This window comes from Musa acuminata, chromosome BXJ3-2 (genome assembly GCF_036884655.1).
Source record: "Musa acuminata AAA Group cultivar baxijiao chromosome BXJ3-2, Cavendish_Baxijiao_AAA, whole genome shotgun sequence".
Lineage (NCBI taxonomy): Eukaryota > Viridiplantae > Streptophyta > Magnoliopsida > Zingiberales > Musaceae > Musa > Musa acuminata.
In genome coordinates this window covers 3,381,880-3,406,851 of record NC_088350.1, presented here as the reverse complement: position 1 = coordinate 3,406,851, position 24,972 = coordinate 3,381,880, and the positions used below count along the sequence as shown (strand labels likewise).

Below are 24,972 nucleotides of genomic sequence, written 5' to 3'. Positions count from 1 at the left end.
CATAGAATTCCTCAACATACAGGCCTTATCTCTATCAATGCTATAGCTCTCATCCCCTTCAAGTTATCCAAATGTGGCAACTATGCATCCTAGCATGCACAATTTTTTAATCTCCTATTTGGCTATGATTTACTAGGCTACGTTGATAGCTCTCTCTGTTGTCCACTAGCAATGCTCAACATCCCAAGAGCACCTAGTCCAGTGCCAAATTCAGACCACAAACTATGGTTATGTCAAGATCGTCTCATCCTCCAAGTTTGATACCTCGTTATTTCTCTGTCAACAAAATAGCAATACAATATATCTTCTAGTATATGTGGATGACATTATTATTATGGACAATAATCCTATGGAGATCAAGGCATTCCTCAAGCATTTGGCAGATCAATTCTCCTTCAAAGATCTAGGAATCTTGAGATATTTTCTAGGAGTGGAAGTAACATATACATCTTTATGACTCTTCCTATCATAAAGAAAATATATTCAATATTTGTTATTTAAGACGAACATGCAGGATGCCAAAGCGGTTACAACTCCTCTATCTATCGGTGAATCACTCAAGTTATGTGATGGAAGCCCTGCTACGGACCCAACTTAATACCGCCAGATACTTGGCTCCTTATAGCATATAGATCTCACTCGTCTAGATATCTCATTTGCGGTCAATAAATTATCACAATTCATACATTGCCCATCTATTATGTATTGGTCTACAATTAAATGAATCTTGTGATCTCTTAATAGGACCCTCAATCAGGGTCTCTTTTTTCGTAAATACTCTTTTCATCTCTATACCTTTGTTGATACTAATTGGGCAAGGAATTTTGATGATAGAACATCCACGTTGGGGTATATTATCTTCTTTGGAGCTAATCCAATTAGTTAGAGTTCTAAAAAGTAAAAGACAATTGCACGATCTACAACTGAAGCTAAATACCATGCCATTACAACCACTACTACAGAACTCAATTAGGTCACAAATCTACTCATACAATATATTGTGATAATGTCGAAGCTGTTAGGATCAATAGCACTAAGAGGGGGGGGGTGAATTAGTGCAGCGGAAAACCTTCTGCGATTAAAATCGAAAACTACGTTCGTTCGATAGAAGTGATTTTGGTAAGAAAGCTGATTCGTAAACCACTTTAATTTGAGATAAGGCGAGATGCAGTTAAAGCAAAGATATAAAGGCAGTTTGCAGTTATAATGAAAATCAGAACATAAGTGCAAACTGTAATACGACGTTCGTACGATAAAACTGATTTGCGTCTTAAACCCCGATTCGGAAAGCACTGAACTTTGAAACACGTTCGTAAAAACACAGAAGGCAGTAAGCTATTGAGAAGGTTTGCAGTAAAGATAAAATGCTCAAAGTAAATGCAAACCGAGATTTAGAGTGGTTCGGTCAATCTTGACCTACTCCACTTTTGGCTTCCTCCACCGACGAGGTCACCGACGTCAACTAGAGGCCTTCCTTCAATAGGCGAAGGCCAACTACCCTTTTACAGTTTCACTCCTTTTGACGGGCTTAGGAGACAACCCTTACAGAATTTTCGAGGGAGGATATGACACTCTTTTTCCTCTCTTTACAACTCAGAACTTGAAAGAAAAGAGGGAGAAGAACTTTTGGCCTTTACAACAATTTTAAGCACTAAGAATCACAGAAAAAGATCAAGATTTCGGTGTAAGTTCATACCCTTTCAGTGCTGAATGGGTGGGGTATTTATAGGCCCCAACCTAGTTCAAATTTGGAGCTCAAAACTGTCAATTCCCAGAATTTCGGGATCAGGCGGTTGCACCTCCTAACTGGAGCGGTTGCACTGCCTGGTAGAGATCGAAGACTGAGCCTTTGGGCGGTGCCACCTCCTGTCAGGGGCGGTTGCACCTCCCAGTCTCACTCGAAGACTAAGCCCAGGCGGTGCAACCTCCTGCCTTGGGCGGTTCAACCGCCTAGCAGAAATCAGGGTCCGAATGGGTTGATCCATTCGGCCCAATTTGGGTTTTTCAGGGGCCCAATTGCCCCAAGATTAAGTTAATGGGATCACCTCCCATTTCCAACTTAATCATTGTGCTAACTACGATATTCCCTAGGACATTTACTGCAACTTGCTCCGATGCGTCAATCGCTTCTTCCGGCGAGCTTCCAGCGAACTTCCGTCGATCATCCGATGAACCCTCGGTGATGCTCCTGCGGACTTCCGGCAAACTCCTGGACTTGCGACGATTCACTTGGCGAGTTCCGACGAGCTTCTTTGGCAAGCTTATGGACTTCTCGGATTTGTTCCCGCAGAACCTCCGACGACTATCCGAACTTCCGTCGAACTCTCGAACTCTCAACGTGATCATATTCTTGACTCCGGCGCAACTCCTACTGCATGTCTTACTTTCATCGTAGTTAATCCTGCACACTTATCTCAGCATATAGATTAGATAACAAATGACAATTGACTTCATCATCAAAATTCGAGATTCAATAATCTCCCCCTTTTTTATGATGACAATCAATTGATAATGGAGTTAACCTTAACTCCCCCAGTCTATATGCCATACTTGAGATAAGTCATTCTTGAATTCAAAACCTAAGAATTCAAAAGACATATTGATAAGTTAGAATCATTTGAACTTATCAATACTCCCATCATGATTCCCATCATGATGTATCTCTCAAAAGATGATGTCAAGGCTTGATATTCATTTTCAAATTTTTCATAACAAGTTTGAATGATGGTAATAGTAGCAATTCATCATATTGTAAGATATCAACATGTAAAGCTTGCGAAGTAAGATTTTGATATCATTACATGATGTACATATTCCAAATATTTTAGCAAGTATTGCATTTCATCATATGGTAAGATATCAACTCGTAGAATTACGATGCAAGTTTTTTGTTTGATATCTTGACGCGATACAAACAAGGTATAATGCAAATTAATCATAGCATCTGTTCATATATCTCTTGGTAATGCAAGCAAGGCATAATCATAGCATCAGTGTTTATAGCATCAATTCATATATTTCTCCCCCTTTGTCATCAACAAAAAGTATGGTAGTTGTGATACTAGGAGAACAATATAAGCAAATTTTGAGCATAAGTGCGATAATTGTTCATGCCTTTACTGGGTTCATGTTATTTTCCAATAGTAAGTGATAGGAAATCAAGCATATAAAGGAAGGCATGATACGTAGATTGCTTTGAATACTTCTTCCTTTTTATTTGTTATAATCTTTTTGCATGAAGGAGGAAAGCCAGCTATTTGTGGGTTTACTTTGAGTCAAGATATGTGTGTGAAATAGCTTTTTGCAAGTAAAAATACTATCATCCATATTTCAAGATTGAATTTATAAGCAGGAACCATTTCATCAAATCTTTTCAGAAAAATATTTTTCATAAGAGTGTATGAGAAAATCCGATTTTTAGCATTCCAATTGTTAAGCGAATCCAAAAATAAAATGAACACTTTCATGCATTCGAACATGACTATGCTATAGATTTTCAAATACAATCATGAAGACAAAACATTTCAACACATAATTTACAACATGTTATTTAGGCATGTAATGGCAATCAGGTGATTTGATCATAAAGTCCGAAAAATAATTTTAACTAGTTTATGTATTCGGACACATCAATATTCCTAATTCTCTTCTTATGAAATCAAATTTCTCTTCACTTAGAGGTTTTATAAAAATGTCAGCTAGTTAATGTTTAGTATCAATGAACTCTATGATTACGTCATGATTAGTAACATGATCTCGTATAAAGTGATGTCTAATATCAATATGTTTTGTTCTTGAGTGTTGTATAGGATTCTTTGTTAAGCATATTGCACTTGTGTTATCACATTTAATAGGAATATTTTTTAAGATGAACTTTATAATCTTCTAAGTTGTTTTTCATCCATACAACTTGTGCACAGCATGCACTTGCTGCAATATATTCAACTTCGGTTGTTGATAGTGCAACTGAGTTTTGTTTCTTAGATGACTAGGAAACAGGGGCATATCCTAAAAATTGACATGTTCCTGATGTGCTTTTTCTATCTAGTCTACAACTAGCAAAGTCCGCATCAACATAAGCAATTAACTCAAGATTCTTTGATTTTGGGTACCATAATCCTAGATTTGTGGTACCATTACGATATCTAAGTATTCTTTTAACTGCTTTGAGATGAGATATCTTAGGGTTTGATTGAAATCTAGCACAAAGTCCTACACTGAACATGATGTCTGGTCTAGTTGCAGTGAGGTAAAGCAAACTTCCTATCATACCCCTATAAGTTTTTTGATCGAAGCTTTCTCCACTTTCATCAATTTCTAACTTAGTGGAGGTGCTCATAGGAGTGTTAATAGCCTTTGAGTTATTCATATTAAACTTTTTTAGTAAATTCATAGCATATTTAGTTTGACTAATAAAGATGTCATTGCTTAGTTGTTTGATTTGTAAGCCTAAGAAAATGTTAATTCTCCCATTAAACTCATTTCGAATTCAAGACTCATAGTTTTAGCAAACGATTCACAAAGAGATTCATTCGTGGAACCAAAGATAATATCGTCAACATAAATCTGAACAATGAGAAAATTATTTTCAAAATTCTTGATGAATAATGTAGTATCAACCTTGCCTTTTGTGAAATCATTTTCAATAAGAAAAGAACTAAGTCTCTCATACCAAGCCCTCGGGGCTTGTTTTAAACCATAGAGAGCTTTGGTTAATCTAAATACATGATTAGGGAGGCTATTATTTTCAAATCCAGGAGGTTGTTCAACATAGACTTCTTCAAAAATAAAGCCATTAAGAAAAGCGCTTTTAACATCCATTTGAAACAACTTAAAATTATTACTACTAGCGTAGGCAAGGAGCATCCATATGGCTTCTAATCGAGCCACAGGAGCTAAGGTTTCTTCGTAATCGATACCTTCTTCTTCGTTGAAACCTTTGGCCACTAATCTAGCCTTGTTTCTAACCACGATACCATTTTCATCTTGCTAGTTTCTAAAGACCCATTTAGTACCAATAACTAAATGGTCATTTGGCCTAGGAACAAGCTTCCACACCTCATTTCTCTCAAATTGATTCAATTCATCTTGCATTGCGATAATCCATGAATCATCTTTCATATCTTCGTCAACACATTTGGGTTCAATTTGGGAGAGAAAAGCGGCGTTCGCACAAAAATTTTAAGAGAAGATCGTGTTTGAACCCCCTTTGATGTGTCTCCTAAGATTAGCTCCTTAGGATGAGCATCTATATACTTCCAATCATTGGGTAAGGATGTTTCGGAAGTGGATGCATCCAAGTTGCTAGTTGGAGACGGGGTTTCATTTAAATTCAAGGAATCAAAATTAACATCATCATCAAAATCGTTTTTCTTGATTTCGGAATCTCATTGAAAACAACATGAATGGATTCTTCAATAATTAAGGTTCTTTTATTGAAGATACGAAAAGCTTTAGAAACCGAAGAATAACCAAGAAAGATTTCTTCATCGGATTTAGCATCAAATTTTCCTAAGTTATCCTTTTCATTCAAGAAAAAACACTTACACCCAAAGACTTTAAAATATGAAACATTGGGTTTTTTGTTGTTCCATAACTCATAAGGAGTTTTGGTGAGTAAGGGTCTTACCAGAACTCTATTCAATATATAGCATGCGGTGTTTACGGCTTCGGCCCAAAAATATTTGGGTAAGCTATGTTCATTCAACATGGTTCTTGCCATTTCTTGTAAATTTCGATTTTTTCTTTCTACTACTCCATTTTGTTGAGGATTTCTTGGAGTAGAGAAATTATGGTTGTATCCATTGAGTTCACAAAATTCTTGGAAATCATGGTTTTGAAATTCTCCACCGTGATCACTTCTAATTGACGAAATTATAGACCCCTTTTCATTTTGAACAAGTTTACAAAACTTGGTAAAATATCTAAAGCATTCATTTTTCTGTTTTAAGAAGTAAGTCCATGTATATCTGCTATAGTCATCTACAATGACAAAGGCGTATTTGCTACCTCCTAGACTTGATGTAGAGATTGGTCCGAACAAGTCCATATGGATCAATTGTAAGGGCCTAGAGGTGCTTATTTGATTCTTAGATTTGAAACTACCCTTAATTTGTTTATCTAATTGGCAAGCATCACATACATTATCTTTGATGAACTTGATATGAGGAATTCCTCTTACAAATTCTTTAGATGATATTTGAGTGATTAGTTTCATGCTAGCATGACCTAATCTTCTATGCCATAGCCAAGCATCCTCTATCAAGGTACCATCTCTTGCTCCTAGCTTGTGATGGTATAGGTTTCTACAAGAAAGGATGATTTTTAGGAACCCATTTGCTTTTGGGTGCCTCAAAAATAGATCTATATTGTTTATCATGTTGCATAGAATTTGTCATGGTTCCTTTCGAAACCCAAATTAATTTATTCGGACTAATTTTCTTGAATGGACAATAATGCGTTTTGTGTCCAAGTTTGCAACAAAAGTTGCATTTGCTTTGGTGTCGAATATGTAAGATGGGGCCTTTTATGAAGGTGGTTGAATTTTGGTGAGGACTTCTCACAAATCCAATTCCACTTCTTTTGGGAACGTGACCCTTGTTTGCAAGGATCATGTTCAATGACTTGCTACCAACCTTGAATTTCTTAAATGTGTCCTTAAGTAGCAAGTTCTCCTTTTGGAGAGTTTCTAGATCATGACATTTTGTGCATGAACTTAAACTATCATGATATTCAGTTTTTAACTTACCAAAATTACAAGTAAGACTATCATGCTCCTTTTTTAGCAATTTATATTTTCTACTAATAATCTTGCATTCATCAAATAAGTCATGGAAGGCATTTAATAATTTATCAAATGATAAATCTGCATCTATTAAATTCGTTACCTCCTCTCCGATGGCCATTAAGGCGTAGTGAGCAACTTGCTCGGTGTTGGACTCCTCTTCTTCGGACGCGCTCGAGTCATCCCACGTTGCTTTGAGCGCCTTCTTCTTTGATGTTCTCTTTTTGGCCTGGGGACAATCACTCTTGTAGTGTCCCGGTTTTTTGCACTCATAGCAAATAACTTGGTCCTTTTTGAGTTCAAGTTTATTTTTCGCGTCATTCTTAAACTTGTTTCTTTTAATGAACTTTTTAAATTTTCTTGTTAGAAGTGCCAAGTCATCGTCACAGTCCTCATCACTTGAGTTTTCTCTCAAGTGGTCTTCTGAAGTTCTAAGTGTCATATCCTTCCTGTTCTTTGGAAGGATGTCTTCTTGCTCTTCATGAGCTTTGCAGGTCATCTCGTAGGGCATTAATGACCCGATTAGTTCTTCAAGAGGGAAGTTGCTTAGATCTTTCGCCTCTTGAATAGCAGTGACTTTAGGATCCCAACTCTTAGGAAGGGATCTTAGAATCTTATTTACGAGCTCAAAATCCGAAAAACTTTTTCCGAGTCCTTTTAGACCGTTGACGACATCCGTGAAACGGGTAAACATGTCGCCAATGGTCTCACTTGGTTTCATCCGGAAAAGTTCGAAAGAATGTAACAGAAGATTGATTTTTGACTCTTTCACTCTACTTGTGCCTTCGTGAGTCACTTCGAGTGTGTGCCAAATATCAAATGCGGTTTCACAAGTCGAAACACGGTTAAATTCATTTTTATCAAGTGCACAAAATAAGGCATTCATAGCCTTTGCATTAAGAGCGAAAGCCTTCTTCTCCAATTCATTCCAATCGATCATTGGAAGAGAAGACTTCGAAAATCCATTTTCGACAAGATTCCAAAGTTCAAAATCCATAGAAATAAGAAAGATCCTCATTCGAGTCTTCCAATAGGTGTAGTCTGTCCCATTGAACATGGGTGGACGTGTAATAGAATGGCCCTCTTGGTTTTCGGCGTATGCCATCTCTCTTGGGTTTTAATCCGTTAGAGAGTTAACCCCGCTCTGATACCAATTGTTAGGATCAAGAGCACTAAGAGGGGGGGGGGGGTGAATTAGTGCAGCGGAAAACCTTCTGCGATTAAAATCGAAAACTACGTTCGTTCGATAGAAGTGATTTTGATAAGAAAGCTGATTCGTAAACTACTTTAACTTGAGATAAGGCGAGATGCAGTTAAAGCAAAGATATAAAGGCAGTTTGCAGTTATAATGAAAATCAGAACGTAAGCGCAAACTGAAATACGACGTTTGTACGATAAAACTGATTTGCGTCTTAAACCCCGATTCGGAAAGCACTGAACTTTGAAACACATTCGTAAAAACACAGAAGGCAGTAAGCTATTGAGGAGGTTTGCAGTAAAGATAAGATGCTCAAAGTAAATGCAAACCGAGATTTAGAGTGGTTCGGTCAATCTTGACCTACTCCACTTTTGGCTTCCTCCACCGACGAGGTCACCGACGTCAACTAGAGGCCTTCCTTCAATAGGCGAAGGCCAACCACCCTTTTACAGTTTCACTCCTTTTGACGGGCTTAGGAGACAACCCTTACAGAATTTTCTCTCCTCTCTTTACAACTCAAAACTTAGAAGAAAAGAGGGAGAAGAACTTTTGGCCTGTACAACAATTTTGAGCTCTAAGAATCACAGAAAAAGATCAAGATTTCGGTGTAAGTTCATACCCTTTCAGTGCTGAATGGGTGGGGTATTTATAGGCCCCAACCCAGTTCAAATTTGGAGCTCAAAACTGTCAATTCCCAGAATTCCGGGATCAGGCAGTTGCACCTCCTGACTGGAGCGGTTGTACCGCCTGGCAGAGCTCGAAGACTGAGCCTTTGGGTGGTACCACCTCCTGTCAGGGGCGGTTGCACCTCCTGCCAGAGCTCGAAGACCGAGCTCAGGTGATTGCACCTCCTGACTTAAGCGGTTGCACCGCTTGGCAGAGCTCGAAGACCGAGCTCAAGCGGTGCCACCTCTTGTCAGGGGAGGTTGCACAGCCCAGTCTCGCTCGGAGACTGAGCCCAAGCGGTACCACTGCCTGGCTGGAGCTGTTGCACCTCCCAGTCTCGCTCGGAGACTGAGCCCAGGCGGTGCAACCTCCTGCCTTGGGCGGTTCAACCGCCTAGCAGAAATCAGGGTCCGAATGGGTTGATCCATTCGGCCCAATTTGGGTTTTTCAGGGGCCCAATTGCCCCAAGATTAAGTTAATGGGATCACCTCCCATTTCCAACTTAATCATTGTGCTAACTACGATATTCCCTAGGACATTTACTGCAACTTGCTCCGATGCATCAATCGCTTCTTCCGGCGAGCTTCCGGCGAACTTCCGTCGATCATCCGATGAACCCTCGGTGATGCTCCTATGGACTTCCGGCAAACTCCTGGACTTGCGACGATTCACTTGGCGAGTTTCGACGAGCTTCTTTGGCAAGCTTATGGACTTCTCGGATTTGTTCCCGCAGAACCTCCGACGACTGTCCGAACTTCCGTCGAACTCTCGAACTCCCAACGTGATCAGTGTCTTGACTCTGGCGCAACTCCTGCTGCATGTCTTAGTTTCATCGTAGTTAATCCTGCATACTTATCTCAGTATATAGATTAGATAACAAATGACAATTGACTTCATCATCAAAATCCGAGATTCAACAGAAGCTACTTACTTGTGCGCCAATCCAGTATTCCACTCACTCATGAAATACATTACCATTGACTTTCACTTCGTGCGAGATCAAATTGTCAGACATCAACTACGTGTTTCTCACATACATGCGGTTGATCAACTAGCAGACTTACTCACGAAGCCTCTCACCCCAAACTATTTTCATCGCATTGGTCAAAGATCGACATCCTTGATAGAAGCACCATCTTACGAGGGCATGATAACAACTAAGATTTCCCAAACTACATGAGAAAATCTCACTGTTGATGGAAATTCTCCCTCTATAAAATAGGAAGCACATATCAAACATAAAAACGTCTTCTTCATCATTTATTCTATCAGTCCTATCTTTTTATAGACGAGAGCAAAGGGTTTAGAAGATTTAAGATAAACAATTATGAAAGATCCTCCCATCAAGATCATCTTTTAAAGAATTCTATCATAATTATACTTCCTGTCTTTTGATCAATAATCATTAACAATTCAATCATATTTATAATAGAAATAAGATTATATAATTAAAAAAATTATTTAGAAAACAAACTCTAATCTTCACTGATAATGTCTAAGAACTTCGAGTATGCAAGATGCAACTAGCAATTCTAATCATTATAATTCTCGTGAGATGATGCAGCTACAACTACAACTCGTGCAGTGCAATAATTACAGTAAAGTGACTTTACTCCTGACCCACTACTCACATATCTATGTGCTCATCAACAGAGACTGCAGCGTCCAACAGCCCTCTTTGTTTTCAGACAGAGAGATCCCTGTCGTTTTGTCATGTATGACACCATGTGCTGCTAGATTTTGTTGTTCTTGTTCTCCACGCCATGAAAACACCTTTGGCAAATTGGAACAAAAGAGTATCCCTTATTTAGATTTTATTACTTCCCAAAACTTTGTTTCCTTTCAGCAATCAGCTGTTGTGAAAGCTACTTTCTACAATTTTGGTGGGGTGATCAATAGATTAATATAATAAATTAAAATTAATATTTATTATTAATGAAATACAAAAAGATATCGTGTATGCATAAAGCAATACTAATTAGTTTGACTTAGAGAAGGCATATAAAATGAAATCAACCTTCACTAGATTGAGTTTGCCACCCGCCCCCCCCAAATTATTTAAATACGATCCAGTGTGAACACATAAATATTCCGCAGCATGTACAGTATATTTGACGTGAGGGGTTGCTCTTCACCGTTAGAGAAGGCATGAAATGGGCCATTCACAATGACCTCTCAATAGTTCAGCCAACCATGACCCTCCAATGGTTCCATCTCCTTTTCATCGAGCATCGTTTCTGTCAACCAAAAGAACTAGATTTTTGTTCTCGCAAACTTTATGTGCATTTGGATCATGCTCACCCTGACCACATAAATGTTCCATAATATGAGTGGGAAATATCAACTCTACGATCTTGATGGAATCGAAGGGTATTAGATTGTAGAGTTGATAAATTGATTGATCATGATCAGTTCAATACTGCACTTCTCAAACAATAGCACAACAGCATTACTAGGAAATTGCCAAGGTTGACCCACATTTATGTTCTTTGTAATTAAGAGATATGTGTTGTCCGAGTTGTTACTGTTGCAATTGCGTCAGTCACAAGGAAGGCCGAGAAAGTGCCACAGTCGAGAGGAGCATCCCTTTCCATTCTATCCATCCATTCATGGATCCACAAGGCGTAGTCCACACGCTGCGATGCCTATAAATAGAGTCCAACACAGCTCAGGGCTTGTGGCAGAGAGGTGTCTTGTGTGCTAGCTTGGCTGATTGCTAACCTTGCCATGGGCAACCAAGAAGAGATGCTAATCCAAAAGATTTCAGAGATCTATGGCGACATCTCAAATCTTCCCAGCCTGTGCCCGTCCAAGGAAGTGGACATGCTCTTCACGGAGCTGGTCCTCACATGCATCCCTCCAGTCTCCACTGATGTATCCAAGCTAAGCAAAGAGGTGCAAGACATGAGGTGCAAGCTCATCAAGCTCTGTGGAGAGGCCGAAGGCCTCATGGAGAGCCACTACTCTGATATGCTGGCTTGTTATGACAACCCTCTTGACCACTTCGACCTCTTCCCTTACTACTCCAATTATCTCAAGCTCAGCCAGTTGGAGTACACCCTCCTGGCGAGGTACGTGCCGAGCTCGCCGCCGACCCGGGTGGCGTTCGTTGGCTCCGGCCCTCTGCCGCTGAGCTCCTTCGTGCTGGCCGCGCGACACATGCAGGAAGCGCAGCTCCATAACTACGACCTGGACGCCGCGGCCAATGCTCGGGCTCGTCTCCTGGTGCGTGGCGACCCGGACATGGCCGCTCGCATGGAGTTCCACACGGCGGACATCCTCGGCGTCACCCACGAGCTGAGGGGCTACGACGTGGTGTTCCTGGCGGCGCTGGTGGGGATCAGCCACGACGACAAGGTCCGGGTGATCGAGCACCTCGCGCACCACATGGCCCCAGGCGCCGTCCTGGTGGCGCGAAGCGCGCACGGAGCCAGGGCCTTCCTGTACCCGGTGGTGGATCCGGCGGCTGACTTGAGAGGGTTCGAGGTGCTGACAGTGCACCACCCGACCGACGAGGTCATAAACTCGGTGATCATTGCGAGAAAGCCGCACGGCGGCCATGCGGCGGGTGCAGCGGTGATGAGGCCCTGCAAGTGCTGTGAGATGATGCAGGGTTTCCATCACTTCGGTCAAGGAAGCATCATGGAAGAGATTACACTGGAGGAGCTGCCCTCCTGAGGCTAAATGCATGGGGGAACTGAAGAAGCTGTGTGACCGGGTTATGACACATCATTCTACTGCATGTCTTTTGGCTCCTTTTTGTGTGCTTTTATAAGACGGTCTACTGTTATCTTCTTTTTAGTTCTTGATGTGTCGGGGAATAATAAGTGGCATTTTTCTGTTGTTTCGATGTATGGACTAATCTTTCATTGCAATAAAATCTGCCATAATAATTGCAGTAAAAGAAAAGTCTTGTCTCAGATGTACATGCTGAGTAAGACAAAGCCTGCCATAGTGATTAGTTGAGCTAAGCTTTGTATACTCGGTGATCAAATACTTGTTATCTACGCTTGCTGGCTCAAAAAGGTTTGTGAGATACAAGACTGGAGAGTGGAAATACTTAACGGAGATCTCCAAGTCCAAAATGTTTAGGTTTGGCAAATACGAGTAAGGAGATCTCCTGCAGCAGCAGCTCCATCTTTTTGCTTCCATCCCTCTTGCGTCAAAGCTAAAAAGAGAAGGCGTCTGTGGGGGCTTTTGTTGTTGTTTCTGCTCTCCCAAAGATGGCCCAAAAAACATCTACCCTCTGTGAATGCTATTGTGAGATCCAGTGCAAATTATATCTACCACGTATCATACGATGTAGGCACAAAAATCTAGGGCACTGATATCTAAGTTCAAGTACCAAACTTGTCTCAGAATATTGAGGTAGATAGGGGAAGAAGATGATATTTGTTAGCAGAGATAACATCGATGCCAAGTGTTTTTTTTTATGATAAAACTTGCAATAACTTGCAACCTTGTCAGATGATAAAACAAGGTTGTTAGATGATAACTTGCAACCTTGTTAGATGATAAAACTCCGGATGTCCTATAAATCTGAGACTTTGATGATGATAAAGACTCAACATAAAGAAAAATAAAAATCTTGGTAACAATATCTAAAATTCAAATTGTATCATTTTTCTTTCATTTATGTTTAATCATATTTTGAAAAATGGTGGCTTTGATGATAAAGACTTCCACTGTTCATAATATGATGCTGAATCGAATCCAAACAGAGCAGACAGGTAATGACAAGCAAGATGTATGGATATGATAACGATAAGCCTTCAAGATGTCATGACGGAATGATACACATGGAGCTTTTCCTTTTCTTGATTTCGACTCACAACGATGACATTTTGATTTCTACACATGTATTATTTTGAAGAAACTAAGACGTGGAAAGACACATGGATTAAACTGAACTCAGCTACCCTGTAATCATATTTGAGATATATTTGGATATAAATTTTTTTTATAAAAAAATAAATGATAAATAAAAGTTTTAATAAGAAGGCTTAATAATAACAATCAAACAAAGTCGTTACTAATCAAGCTAATTAACATCTTAAAAAAATATATCGGATGAGATTTCGAATGCTCACCTCTTGATAAATGAGTCTAATAGATTACTACTTTAATGATGACTTAATTATAATAAATATATCAGATGATCCGGAACCTTCCATCCTAATACACTACTACTACACTAATATTTTAGGTATTAAAAATATAACACATAAGATTTCAAATCCTCTCATCTGATATATCATCATATTAATATTTTAGATATAAAAAAATAATTATACAAGTTATCCATAAGTTGAACTTAAGCCCTGATATATCATCCTTCCTAAGTGACTTTGACGTCAACCTTGAGTTGTGTCCTTTACATCTATCGATATGCTAGTGGCATTCTACAGATGAGAGTAGACTTGTATAATACTTATGCAATACTAAGCACAATTAGAAACCTGGTTTTATATTTCTATATTGAAAGTCCATTAGAAATACTCTTAAAAGAATAATCTCAATTTTAACACCCTAATTAATTTCTATATTGAAAGTGAGAAGTTTCAGTTGGTTTATAGGATTAGATGAGTCTAGTTTAATTAATTTCCATATTGAAACCTCAAATGATGCTACGAAGTCATTGAAGCCCTCCTAGGAAGGAATAAAACAAAGGATGGAAGAATTCAAGCATTCATAAACCTGCAAGACAAATAGACATTCGCCTAAAATTGAAGCATGCACTGACAAAATGATTTCAAGGGATTATAAATCTCTCTACCTCCTACTTTTTAACTCCAAAACTTATCGGTTGGAAGCATTTCAATATGATTAATCTCAGAAGCTTCTGAATTTTCAGAAAAGGTATTAACTTGGCACTTGCAAATGAACACTGCAAAACTGTAACCCAAACAGTGACTAATATATAGAGAGTGCTAGTGATTCAGTGTAGCTCTTCACATCTTTCATATTTGGATATTGAACTCAAGTTCAATTTAGCAGGCCTCATAGACACATTGAGGCAAATAAAGGAAAGCATATTAACATGGATTAGCAGAACATTATACTTCCAAGTTAATCAAGCAAACCACAGAGAAGGCTAATATATAGCCCCGTCAGTTCAAACATTATACGCCCCTGATAACATGCAATGCAAGCTAATAACATTTGTACTTGTCCAAGAAACATGTACACATGGACATCAGAAGTTGCCAGTGGGACAAAACAGCTTGCAGGGGCAGAGAATGAAAGAGGAGCACGGTGTTGCTTAAGTACCAGTTGTACTACTGCCAAAGCACAACATGGTCCCACTGGATCCATCACTCACACCCTCCATCAACGCGAAACGCACGTCTTCGGATGGCTTCCAGTGCCTTTTTCTTTGGTTTATGAACCAATTGTTGATCTGCTTCTGTTCAAGGCCAGTCTTCTCAGCTAGTTTTGCCTTCTCCTCTTCCTATGCAAACCATGTCCAAGAAGTGAGGGATATTAACCCAATAGTCTCAATAAGAAACTAAATAAAGAATCAGCCAGAGCGATTACAGTTGGATAGGGCCATCTACAATGGGTGTTCCACCAATCTAATAATATCAACCTTGCATCCTTCGGCAGTTTCCCCTTCTTTCTCTTCTTCAAGAATTCCTTGCGCAGATTACTCAGATAGCCACTGTATTTTTTCTGCAGCATCTCCCTCAGGTCAGAATCCGCCACACATGAACCATATTCTTGGCCTTCAGATGATTCCAAGTCCTCGCAACTTTGATCTTCTTCCGAGGTTCCAATCACTTCCTCTGGCAGAATATACCAATGACATCATACAATGGAAAAGACTATTGTAGTAAAAATACAAATGGTGCATCTCGCAAGTCCTATGATACGTGTTTACCACAATCTATGCACATAAATTAACATAGCCATCAATTAAACTCTCCAATAGAACTTGAAACAAATAATCAGGCAAGGGCATGGCATGCACTTTGGAGACGTGTTGTTATCCTTGCATCTTTGTTGTCAAAAACAATATTGATGGGTAGGATCTATACAGCACTGACCAAATTGTGCACAGAACTTCTTAGATCTGGTACTGCAGAAAATATAAGACATAAATTACATTGAAAGATGCATCGCAGGCAATACGCATTTGTCTAAGTTAGATTAATTCCTCCAGACTGATGCTTCAAACACAAATGATTCTTGAGAAAAAAGCTTTCAAATATAAAATAAAAAAATCTATCAGCATAGTCTCAGCTGCTACAAATTAAATATATGTGGAATCCAGAAGCTATACATCTCACACACCAGCACTGCCCCTCAGGTTAGTCTAATGAACACACTGTTACCAGCTTATTTATGGAACTATAACCTGTATGGCATATGGGTACAACCACTTCTCTCTAATGGATCACAACAAACCCCTAGAATTCTGACGAGGTTTAGCTGATCTAAGAAAACAAGCATTTCAGTTCATATTGAAAGTTGAAAGAAGTTAGTGAATCTCCATGTTAAAGATTGAGGTTATTTAAACTGCTTTATCATGAACCTTGAGAAAAACATATACTATAGCTCTATGTTGACTTCAGATAAGACAAACTTATGTATCAAGTCAAACGAAAAAAAATATCTGCAAATTCTCTACTTGATATTATTGTATCCTCATGAAATCAAGTACAATTTTTGAACGTGTCTGTTCACTTCTGATGGATCACAAAAACACAATTGCAAAACAATAATACTCTCTTCTATTTATACATCCAAGTCGTTATTGGACTGGAACAAACCTACAGGGCCGGTTCTGTTGCTTGTGCCCATAATGTAATTGGTGAGTTTTCAACTGTAATTTACATTAACAGGTCTATCTAGCTAAGAATGCCCAACAGAGAATCTGAACCTTTCTGCTATAATGTTTTTTTAGACCTAGCAATCGATTCATAGAACGAGAACCATCCGGCAAGAAATATGATAATCGACATATTCATTCTGGATATTTATGAAACCTCACAACAATGTAAAGACAACTTTCTGAATACTGTCATGCATACACCATCAATTAAAGAATTCACACTTCAAGATTCTTAGGAGAGTAGATAGCTTTTAATTTCAAGTAAAAAAGTAATACAACAGTATTTCTTAGATTCATAGAAAAGCATCATAACAGAACAAGAAGCAGCATTACTAACAGTGCACATTTATTTGCTATCAATTTAACCAACAAAATTAACTGAAAGAATCCGGGTTGCAAGGATATTATCATTTCATTCTATATATTATTTTGTAACATGCAAAGAACAAAAATCACTAAAACGAAAAAGACAAAAATAGCTTGTCTCGGCAAGCATGCTAGATAGGAGGATATTTTGAAGAGAGATCATCTAGCACCTATAAGTAACTATAAATTTAAAGGTTTCCACGATTAGTAAAAAATGTTTTTCTGATGTCAACTGATGATACAACCAAGGTAAGCTTGACGCATGAGGAAAGTAAATAACTACACCTATGGTACATCCATATGATACCCATTGCTCTTGCACATATTGAGGTGATAGAATTTATTACAAAAAAGAATATAAAAGCTCTAGCTATCAGTCTTTAAAGATAATTAAAAGATGACTGTGGAAAACAGAACTTAAAGTTCATGGAAAATTCAAATATAACATGGCGAATATCACACGGGAAGAAAATCCTATATGCGCTGTGTCAAGCCAAAGAAACATGTATAATGATTGTGCTAATTTATGTCAACATAAAAATATTGTTTCAACATAGCGAATCAATTCTTAGTATTTTTTATTCAATTTTCTATTTTGAGCAAACAAAATTCTCATAAAATATTAAGTATGACCTTTCAGAGAGGTGTATGTAGAAATTAATTAACTGCAAACTTCAGAAGCCAATTGAGCAGATGCATACTTCAAATATATGATAAATATTATAGAGCACTGAATGTGAATAAAATTATAACTGCATTGAAGTGCAGAAGAAAACTAAAAGTAATTGGTGTAAATAAACAACCTACGAGTGCATTATGAACAGTTATTCTCAACATTAGTCACCATGAATACAGGAACTGACCACACTATGATTACCCTCCATAGAACTGATAAAAGCTTATTTTTTGAAATGTTTCATATTTCCATGATCGGCACAATGTAGAACAATTATTAAGTTGAAAACTTCAAGAACAAAGCCAGTGTTTCAGTAGACAAATGCATTTATTTTAGAAGATGACCAAACTGATCCTTGATTGATCCTTGATGCATGTTACATAATTATCCATCCAAGCTTATTTAGTGGGCATAAGCATTTAGTTGATCGAAATCAAAAGAAATGGTCAGATTAGAGAAATGTGATATCTAGAAAGGAAAATGTTCCAGTTCTAGGATATCAAATACATGATTGCAATACCATTGTTTTTCAGTGTTTAAATAAATAACACATTTCCTACAATCTTTTCTAGTGTATAAAGGAAATTGACATGAGATTCACAGCATACTGATGCACATATCAGCATTAACATGATAATTAAGACCTAACTTCCAATTTGAATCTTTTTCCCTTACCACAAGGGAGGCATATGGGTCACATGCTTATCTTAAGAAATGAATAGAATCTAAGCTGTAGCAAATAAACAAAAGCATGACTTACTGTATCAGAATGTTTTATACAAACCTCCTTGTCTGATTTAGTTCATCATGAAACAATTTGAACATATGAAAATTCAGATATACTGATAAGTACTGTTGGCTGCCTAACAAAGAATTTAAATCTACATCGTGCACATAGGTTTAGGTTTCATGTGCCAAGCCTAATCCAACTTATATATATATATATATATATATATATGATCACCTTATTTAAAATATTTTTCATTATGTAGACTGTACTGGGGACTATGGTTGTTGTTCAATTTTCCATGTGTCCACAAGGAACAAAGACCATAGTGTCTATACATGTCTAGGCAATTTTTTTCTTGCATCTATTCATTCTCCATCTGAGTTGTCTTTGGTATGTGAGATAGATGTGACAAATTCACATGATGTGACTATTTCTAGTGGAAAAATAACATAAATTTCCAGCATGTTAATTTGAAACACCCATCAGATTATTTTGTCCACATCTTCGAGGGATGAAAATTGACAAGAACTATAGTTTCTATTAATTTTATAACATAATTTTTCATGTAGTTTAATTGAATCAACTTCAAATCTAAAAATCAATTCATTTTGAAATGAAAAAGGTATATCCAAGCTCTTACTGAGTCTGCCACAAAATATCTAATTTCTAAGTTACTGGCAAGATTTTGATTTAACATCACATGCAAAAGTTCTGGATCCCATGCAGTCTTGGTGGCAGATTCAAATCCTACAATCACACCAGAAAAAAATTCTACGTGAGCTTCCATTCAAATTTACCCTATGATGTTTACTAAGGTAGATAATTAGTTATGGTAGAAGAGAGATGATTTTCTACAAATTGAAAACTAAGGCATTTTCATCACATTTATTATAAGATAGTCTTAAGTGTCAAAACAAACCGAGGAATATGATAATACAGTAGATCCACCTGTGTTAGTCAGGAATATGATAATACTTTTTAGTTTAGCACATCGAATGATATCGAATTGCATTTATGGATATGTATAGAATTTTATAACTAGCTCATAATGCCAGGGTCTGCATATGGAAGTTTCCCTAAAAAGTATTAAGTTTCTTGTCTATTGTGTCCATCAACCAAACTTGGTAAGAATTGCATGACCAAACACTGGGAGACTTAACTCTTTCCAAAGGCAAAAGAAGATTGGTAGGCATCTGGTCTAATAGGCAACAGCAAGGAGCATAATTCACAAAATAGTTCAATTCATAATGGAGATAGGAGGCAGTGATGGTAGTAAAACAGTCCCACATCATTCAGTATGTCAGACTCCGAGAACTAGGAGTAATACATAATTGTAGAGAAAAATCATCCTCTAATCTAACATTCATCAGGATATCTTCAATTTCTAGTAGATGTAGACTAGTAATATTTACATGCATAAATTGGGGAATGATTTTGTTTATATGGATACAAGAGAAGTGGGGATCTTTTGTCTTCTGTTCTGTTTCTTTATATTGAGAAAGAGAGAGAGAGAGAAATGTAGTGATTGTTGATATTTCAAATATCAAACTTTTAATTCAAGAAAGTAGACAGCAAATCAAACATATAATACTGATTTATGTTTTCCTAGTTCAGTTAAACATTCAAATACTTGAATCTATATAACTATTTAATGCAAGAAAACATACAACAAATCAAACATTTTCTTTTTTTGTTAATACTGAATCATGTTCTCCTAGCTTAATGAAACTCTCAAATAATTGAACCCATATAATATGGGACACTCCATGATAGCATGCATTGATATTTCATAAAAAAAATAAAAAAATCTACCCATCTTATTAGAATATCTGGGTACTCTAAACATGAACGGCAGCAAGGTGATCCATAATCATCCTGAATTTAATACAAATTGGATGGAAATCACAATTCAATTTGTCTAGTAAGCAGTATTATACCACTTGTTATCATCATTGTAATATGACCATTGTTAAGTTTTTTTTTTCTTTTTTTTGCAACGTGATATCCAATTCAACTGTATAATATGATGCCTAAGATCTTATCATAATAAACGGTTAAGAGCATTTTTGTGGATGAAGATCTTAGTCTGTCTTTTGAAATTGCATTTTTAACCCTAACGCTCTATTGTGCAATCGGAAGGGATTGAGAAACCCTACTCCAATTACAATTTAGGGAAATACACAATCTACACCAGCTAGGTCACATATATCAATTCCAAGTTCAACTCTTCCACGCTTGATAAAAAACATTAAGGGTAAAATATATGCACAACCAATGATAGTAGAAATTCAGAGACAAAAAGAAAAAAATGCTGCAGAAAAGTTGAGAAAAATTGGAAGGAACCTATGAATAAGCATATGGTAGTAGTTCCAGTAAATCTCTAAAAAGAAATGTTCTTTCAACACAGTTCTTCCATCTGCAACTGTTTCTCTCGAACATACATGTAATCAAGAATGATGAAACCCGAGTAACGTGGTTTTAGTGCACAACCATAAGAGAGATATGGTCAGTCCACTACCCTAATCGAAACTCCCTTGCCACTTGTGTCAGGAGGCAAAGAAACAATCTCTCACCGTACGACGACTTTTATTATGATAGCTTCTTCTTTTCAGAAGAATAGATCGATTGATCCGACTTCTCCACCATCCAGCGCAGATAAAGAAGCAAAGGTAGCAACAATGAAGACCTACAACGTTGGACTGATCCCTACTCCACTGTTACTGACAGACCTGCTCCTCTTTTGCATGGCCACGATTTGACTGCTCACTACCCCCAACCCGAACCTCTCTCTCTCTCTCTCTCTCTCCAGCTTCAACATTCAAATTAAGACTCACTTGCGGTGTTGACTTCAGGAAAACAAAGACAAAGATTAACATTTACCGGAAGGAGAGTTTCCGGTTGCGGTTGTGGTGGCGGCGGCGGAGGATGCTTTGCACAGATTGGTGAGTTGCATCTCGATGTCGTTGAGGAACGATGCAGCCTCGTCGAAGGGTTTCGACAGATCCTCCTTGTATCGCACCAAAGCAAGGCAGTATGATTCCTGCGCCACTGACTTCGATCACAAAACCTTCATTGTAACCATATAGAAATCTAATTGCTCGAACAGCAGCAGCAGTATACAGTCTCAAAGTCGATCAGATATAGCATACACACACCGGTAATACAAAACAGCAGCAGTGAGACTGAGAGAGAGAGAGAGAGAGAGAGAGAGAGCGTTCATGTGGTGACCCCATCTCGTTACCATGAACTCGTCGAGCTCCGGATCCGCTCCAATTTCCCCACCACCCGTGCTCGAGTGCCCCTCGCTCCCGATCTCTTCCAGGAGCTGCGCCACCTCCGGCGGCGCCCCCACCTTCAAAGGAAAAACGTCATGTGGGAAAACCCATCGCCACGTTCACTTCGACAAACCCTCTCTTCCCAAACACTGTTATATCCATATGATGATCAGTACCTTTCGGCACTCGATGTAGGCGGATAAAAGAGACGGGTACAGAGGGTGGTTCGCAATTTGAGCTTTGATCATGTCCGTCAGATCCGACCCCCCGCCGCCGCCGATCACCTGCGACGCCTCGTTTGTCACCTGGCAGCTCGACACCGATCCGATGACCGGTATATCCCCTCCCCGCAGGATTCCCGGATGTATGCTGTACAAATCTTCCATCTTCCTCCTACTTCACAAAGATGTTCCTTCAAATCAGTAGGCAAAACGCCAAAACATGAAAAGGTAACATAGAAAATTAAAGAAGAATAAGTCCTTGAAAAAGACGACAATTAAATTACTGTAATGAGAATAATGACTAGAAAATAGAGCACATACGCCTACTATAAGAGGATGATCATAAAAGCTAGGGATGGAAGAAACAAACAAGAACCCCACAGGTGCTGCTGAATATAGCGGTCTGATATGAAAGGAAACAAAATCTGGATCAAGCCGTCGACTTCAGAAGAAGAGCAGCTTACATTTACCGCTACCGGAAGAGTAGGAAGAAAAGAATGAAAACGTCAGTAGCAAAGGAAAGGCAAGCCATCTCCATTTTTCTTTGTTTTTCTGGTTCTTTAGGTTTGGAGGAACAATAAGCAGTATTTTGTACCAAAACAAATGGTAAGAAAGATTAATATATACGTAAATATATATAGAGAGAGAATATTACTGGATGGAGAGGAGGGGGAGGAGGGCGCACGTGGAAGCACGGTTCTTTATGAGAACAACAGTAGTGGGAACAGTGGACCAAAGGAAGATGTTGAGGGCAGGGCGAAAAGGGGGCCGGCCCTATTTATAGCCGTCCCATCATCATTAACATCGACGTACCGTTCCGCCACGAGTCGGGCGAACAGAGGGGGGTGGGCCAGATCAGACGGCTCGGGTACTCGCATCACCGGGAACAGCTTCGCCCGAACTCGGCCCTGCACCCAACCTTTTCCCTCTTGCTGAACTCTTCCTCTCGTGGCCATGCCTGCCTCCCTTTCTCTCCTTTCGGCGACCCTCATAAATTTGGGTTGAGACAACAGCTGCCTCCATTGCTCCCATCGAGCGAGCTTCATAATTCTTGGTGGGGTTCAGCAGCATATCTGAATGCTTTCAACCGGTTTCCTTGACCTTCGCTTGCCAGCTCAATCTGTGACAGGAAGAAAACACCACCACAAATAAACATACACCGTTGTGAGTGTGTGCGTGACAAAGAAGCAGTCAAAGCAAGCTCGGAAGCAGAAGGCCAAAGCTGTTGCTGCTGGAGTCCATCATAACTTGTGCGGCAGAACTCGAGCGAGGACGCGGTTTTCCTGGGGGCAAGCGTGGTTTAGCTTCCCGGGCTTATTCTAATCACAGGCTCAGGCTCACCTGGACGAAGACTTCGCTTGTTCCCACAGCAGTACTTTGTGCGCTCCACTCGAGGTGATGGGTTTGAAAGGAGAAAGAGAAATAAAAAGAAAGAGAAGTCTCCTAGTCTCCTTTCTGTGCAGGCATCAGCTGCCCGCATAGTACGCACCTGAGCCTTCATAGCTATACCTTGAGCCACTCACTGATCATGGTGAACCATACTGGGACGGGACTCGCTGAAATAAGAAATTTTTGTAGAATCAGATATTACAGATTTGTCGAGTGTTTCTGTAAACTTCTCCTTCTCAGACCTCATGGAATCCGGTTCCGATTAGTCCCAACATCTATCCTATATTATTCCAATTTTCTTATACAGTATATTATAATCTTTAAGAAAATTTTTTAAGTTCTATGGTTTTACTGAATAGCAACCTTTTCAAGGAATTTACCATGGAATTTAGGAAGCGTGAAGATTTTACATCTCTTCATGGAAGGAAAAAAAAACCAAGTCAGATCGATTGAATTGGGAGAATCCACCGTGTAATAGATTCATGTTTGATTTAATTTGAAAGAGTCCAAGCTGTGGTACATTCTTGTCTCTTCTTCTTTTCTTTTTCGCCCTTTTTTTTTCTTTTTCTCTGACTTCGTTAAAGGAGCGGAGTGGAGAGATTATATGAGATCGGGCAAAGGGCAAAAATCAAATCCAGAAAAATCAAACGATATATATATATATATACATATATATATATATATATACATATATATATATATATACATATATATATATATGCTTTGGAGCACAGAAAGAAGCTTATTTTGGCTTTTCTTTAAGCGGACAGAAGTTGTTTTTCTTTACCTTCACAATGAAACCCAAGCTCTTCTAAGATAAATATGCTTAAAATGACAGACTAAATTCAAGTATAAATGAGTTAATAATGGGATCACAACAAATGCTTGGTTGATGAATTGTTGATTGGTGTAATAAGTATTGTTGATGAATTGACATGTATGGTTCACTGTCAAACATGCAAGTTAATCCAGATGTCTTTTCTGATAGACAGGAGACTTAGTAAGGTGAGACCACATAGACAGTCAGAAGTCATTTTATTGGTGAGGACCTAGTTCGGAACTACCAGATAGGTGAACTAAGATCTTCCTGATCACAAGATTTCTCTCTAGGGGTCGGGTCATCTAGGCGTCCTCAGGTAATTGACGATCCTGTTGAATCTCAAATTTTGATGATTAAATAAATTGATAAGGTTTGTAATCAAATGTGTATTTAAGTGACGCAAGACTAGCTTCAAATAGGAAAGGTAAATTGATTAAAGCAAGAAGAATAATAAGTTGGGTTGGAATTGAACATGTCAGAAGATTAGATGTCAAACCATAGGAATGGTCAATATGTCGGCAAAAGGCTTCGTGCCATGAGTTTGGGTATCGGGCCAAGAAGATCAGATATTGTGCCAAGAAGATCGGATGTTGTGTGAATGCAACATATTGATTGGGTAATATGACAAAAGAGAGGACGATACGCTGAAGCGTTGAATGAAGCACGAATGAACCAATGACATGCTAGACAACTTAGTATTCTTGCTTGTAATAATTCATCTAGATCGAAGTAGTTTTAGTTGTAATTAGCTTAGTTTATAATATAATTAAGCTAACACAATTAGGGACCAACTGAGCCCTAATTGAGGTTTTTTTGAGCTAAGAGAAAGGCTCATTCAATGACCCAAAAATTGGGTCAGGCGATGGCATCATCGGTCCAAGCGGTGGCACCACCGGTCCAAGCGGTGGCACCGCTAGTGGCTCAGTCTCCGAGACATAGTCTCCAAGATTGTGTTAGGTGGTAGTACCACCATATTGGGCGATGGTACCATCCAGTGTTAAGCGGTGGTACTG

General features: G+C 38.7%; 2 protein-coding genes across 10 annotated transcripts; one reads left to right on the top strand and one right to left on the bottom strand.

Moving 5' to 3' along the window:
* The first annotated feature begins 11,333 nt into the window (after positions 1-11,333).
* LOC135630846 (nicotianamine synthase 3-like) lies at positions 11,334-12,557 on the top strand. The gene has a single exon (XM_065138085.1). It carries the CDS (start codon positions 11,376-11,378, stop codon positions 12,324-12,326), a length of 951 nt encoding a protein of 316 aa, XP_064994157.1. The 5' UTR covers positions 11,334-11,375; the 3' UTR covers positions 12,327-12,557.
* A 1,989-nt stretch (positions 12,558-14,546) lies between these two features.
* LOC104001035 (homeobox protein knotted-1-like 1) lies at positions 14,547-22,725 on the bottom strand. 9 transcript variants are annotated; one of them, XM_018821503.2, is made up of 7 exons: positions 22,406-22,424; positions 22,072-22,153; positions 21,706-21,925; positions 21,496-21,606; positions 21,135-21,294; positions 15,186-15,433; positions 14,547-15,099 (listed from the first exon to the last, which is right to left on the bottom strand). In XM_018821503.2, the coding sequence occupies exons 3-7, from the start codon at positions 21,913-21,915 to the stop codon at positions 14,911-14,913; spliced, it is 918 nt and encodes a 305-aa protein (XP_018677048.2). In that variant the 5' UTR covers positions 21,916-21,925; positions 22,072-22,153; positions 22,406-22,424; the 3' UTR covers positions 14,547-14,910. The 9 variants fall into 9 exon arrangements, with proteins under 9 accessions (XP_018677048.2, XP_064995016.1, XP_009421490.3 ...); XM_065138944.1 differs by lacking the exons at positions 22,072-22,153; positions 22,406-22,424 and adding an exon at positions 22,564-22,725; XM_009423215.3 differs by lacking the exons at positions 22,072-22,153; positions 22,406-22,424 and adding an exon at positions 22,564-22,725 and having other exon boundaries at positions 21,706-21,922.
* Positions 22,726-24,972: the final 2,247 nt, after the last annotated feature.

Bases quoted from the DNA above. Each gene is read 5' to 3' on its own strand.
- LOC104001035 (XM_065138944.1), bottom strand. From the start codon at position 22,706: ATGGCCACGAGAGGAAGAGTTCAGCAAGAGGGAAAAGGTTGGGTGCAG. The intron at 21,295-21,495 runs GTAACGAGATGG...TCAGTGGCGCAG, and splicing joins CGGAGCTCGACGAGTTCATG to GAATCATACTGCCTTGCTTT. The intron at 15,100-15,185 runs GTAATCGCTCTG...TGGTTTGCATAG, and splicing joins GTAGATGGCCCTATCCAACT to GAAGAGGAGAAGGCAAAACT.
- LOC135630846 (XM_065138085.1), top strand. From the start codon at position 11,376: ATGGGCAACCAAGAAGAGATGCTAATCCAAAAGATTTCAGAGATCTAT.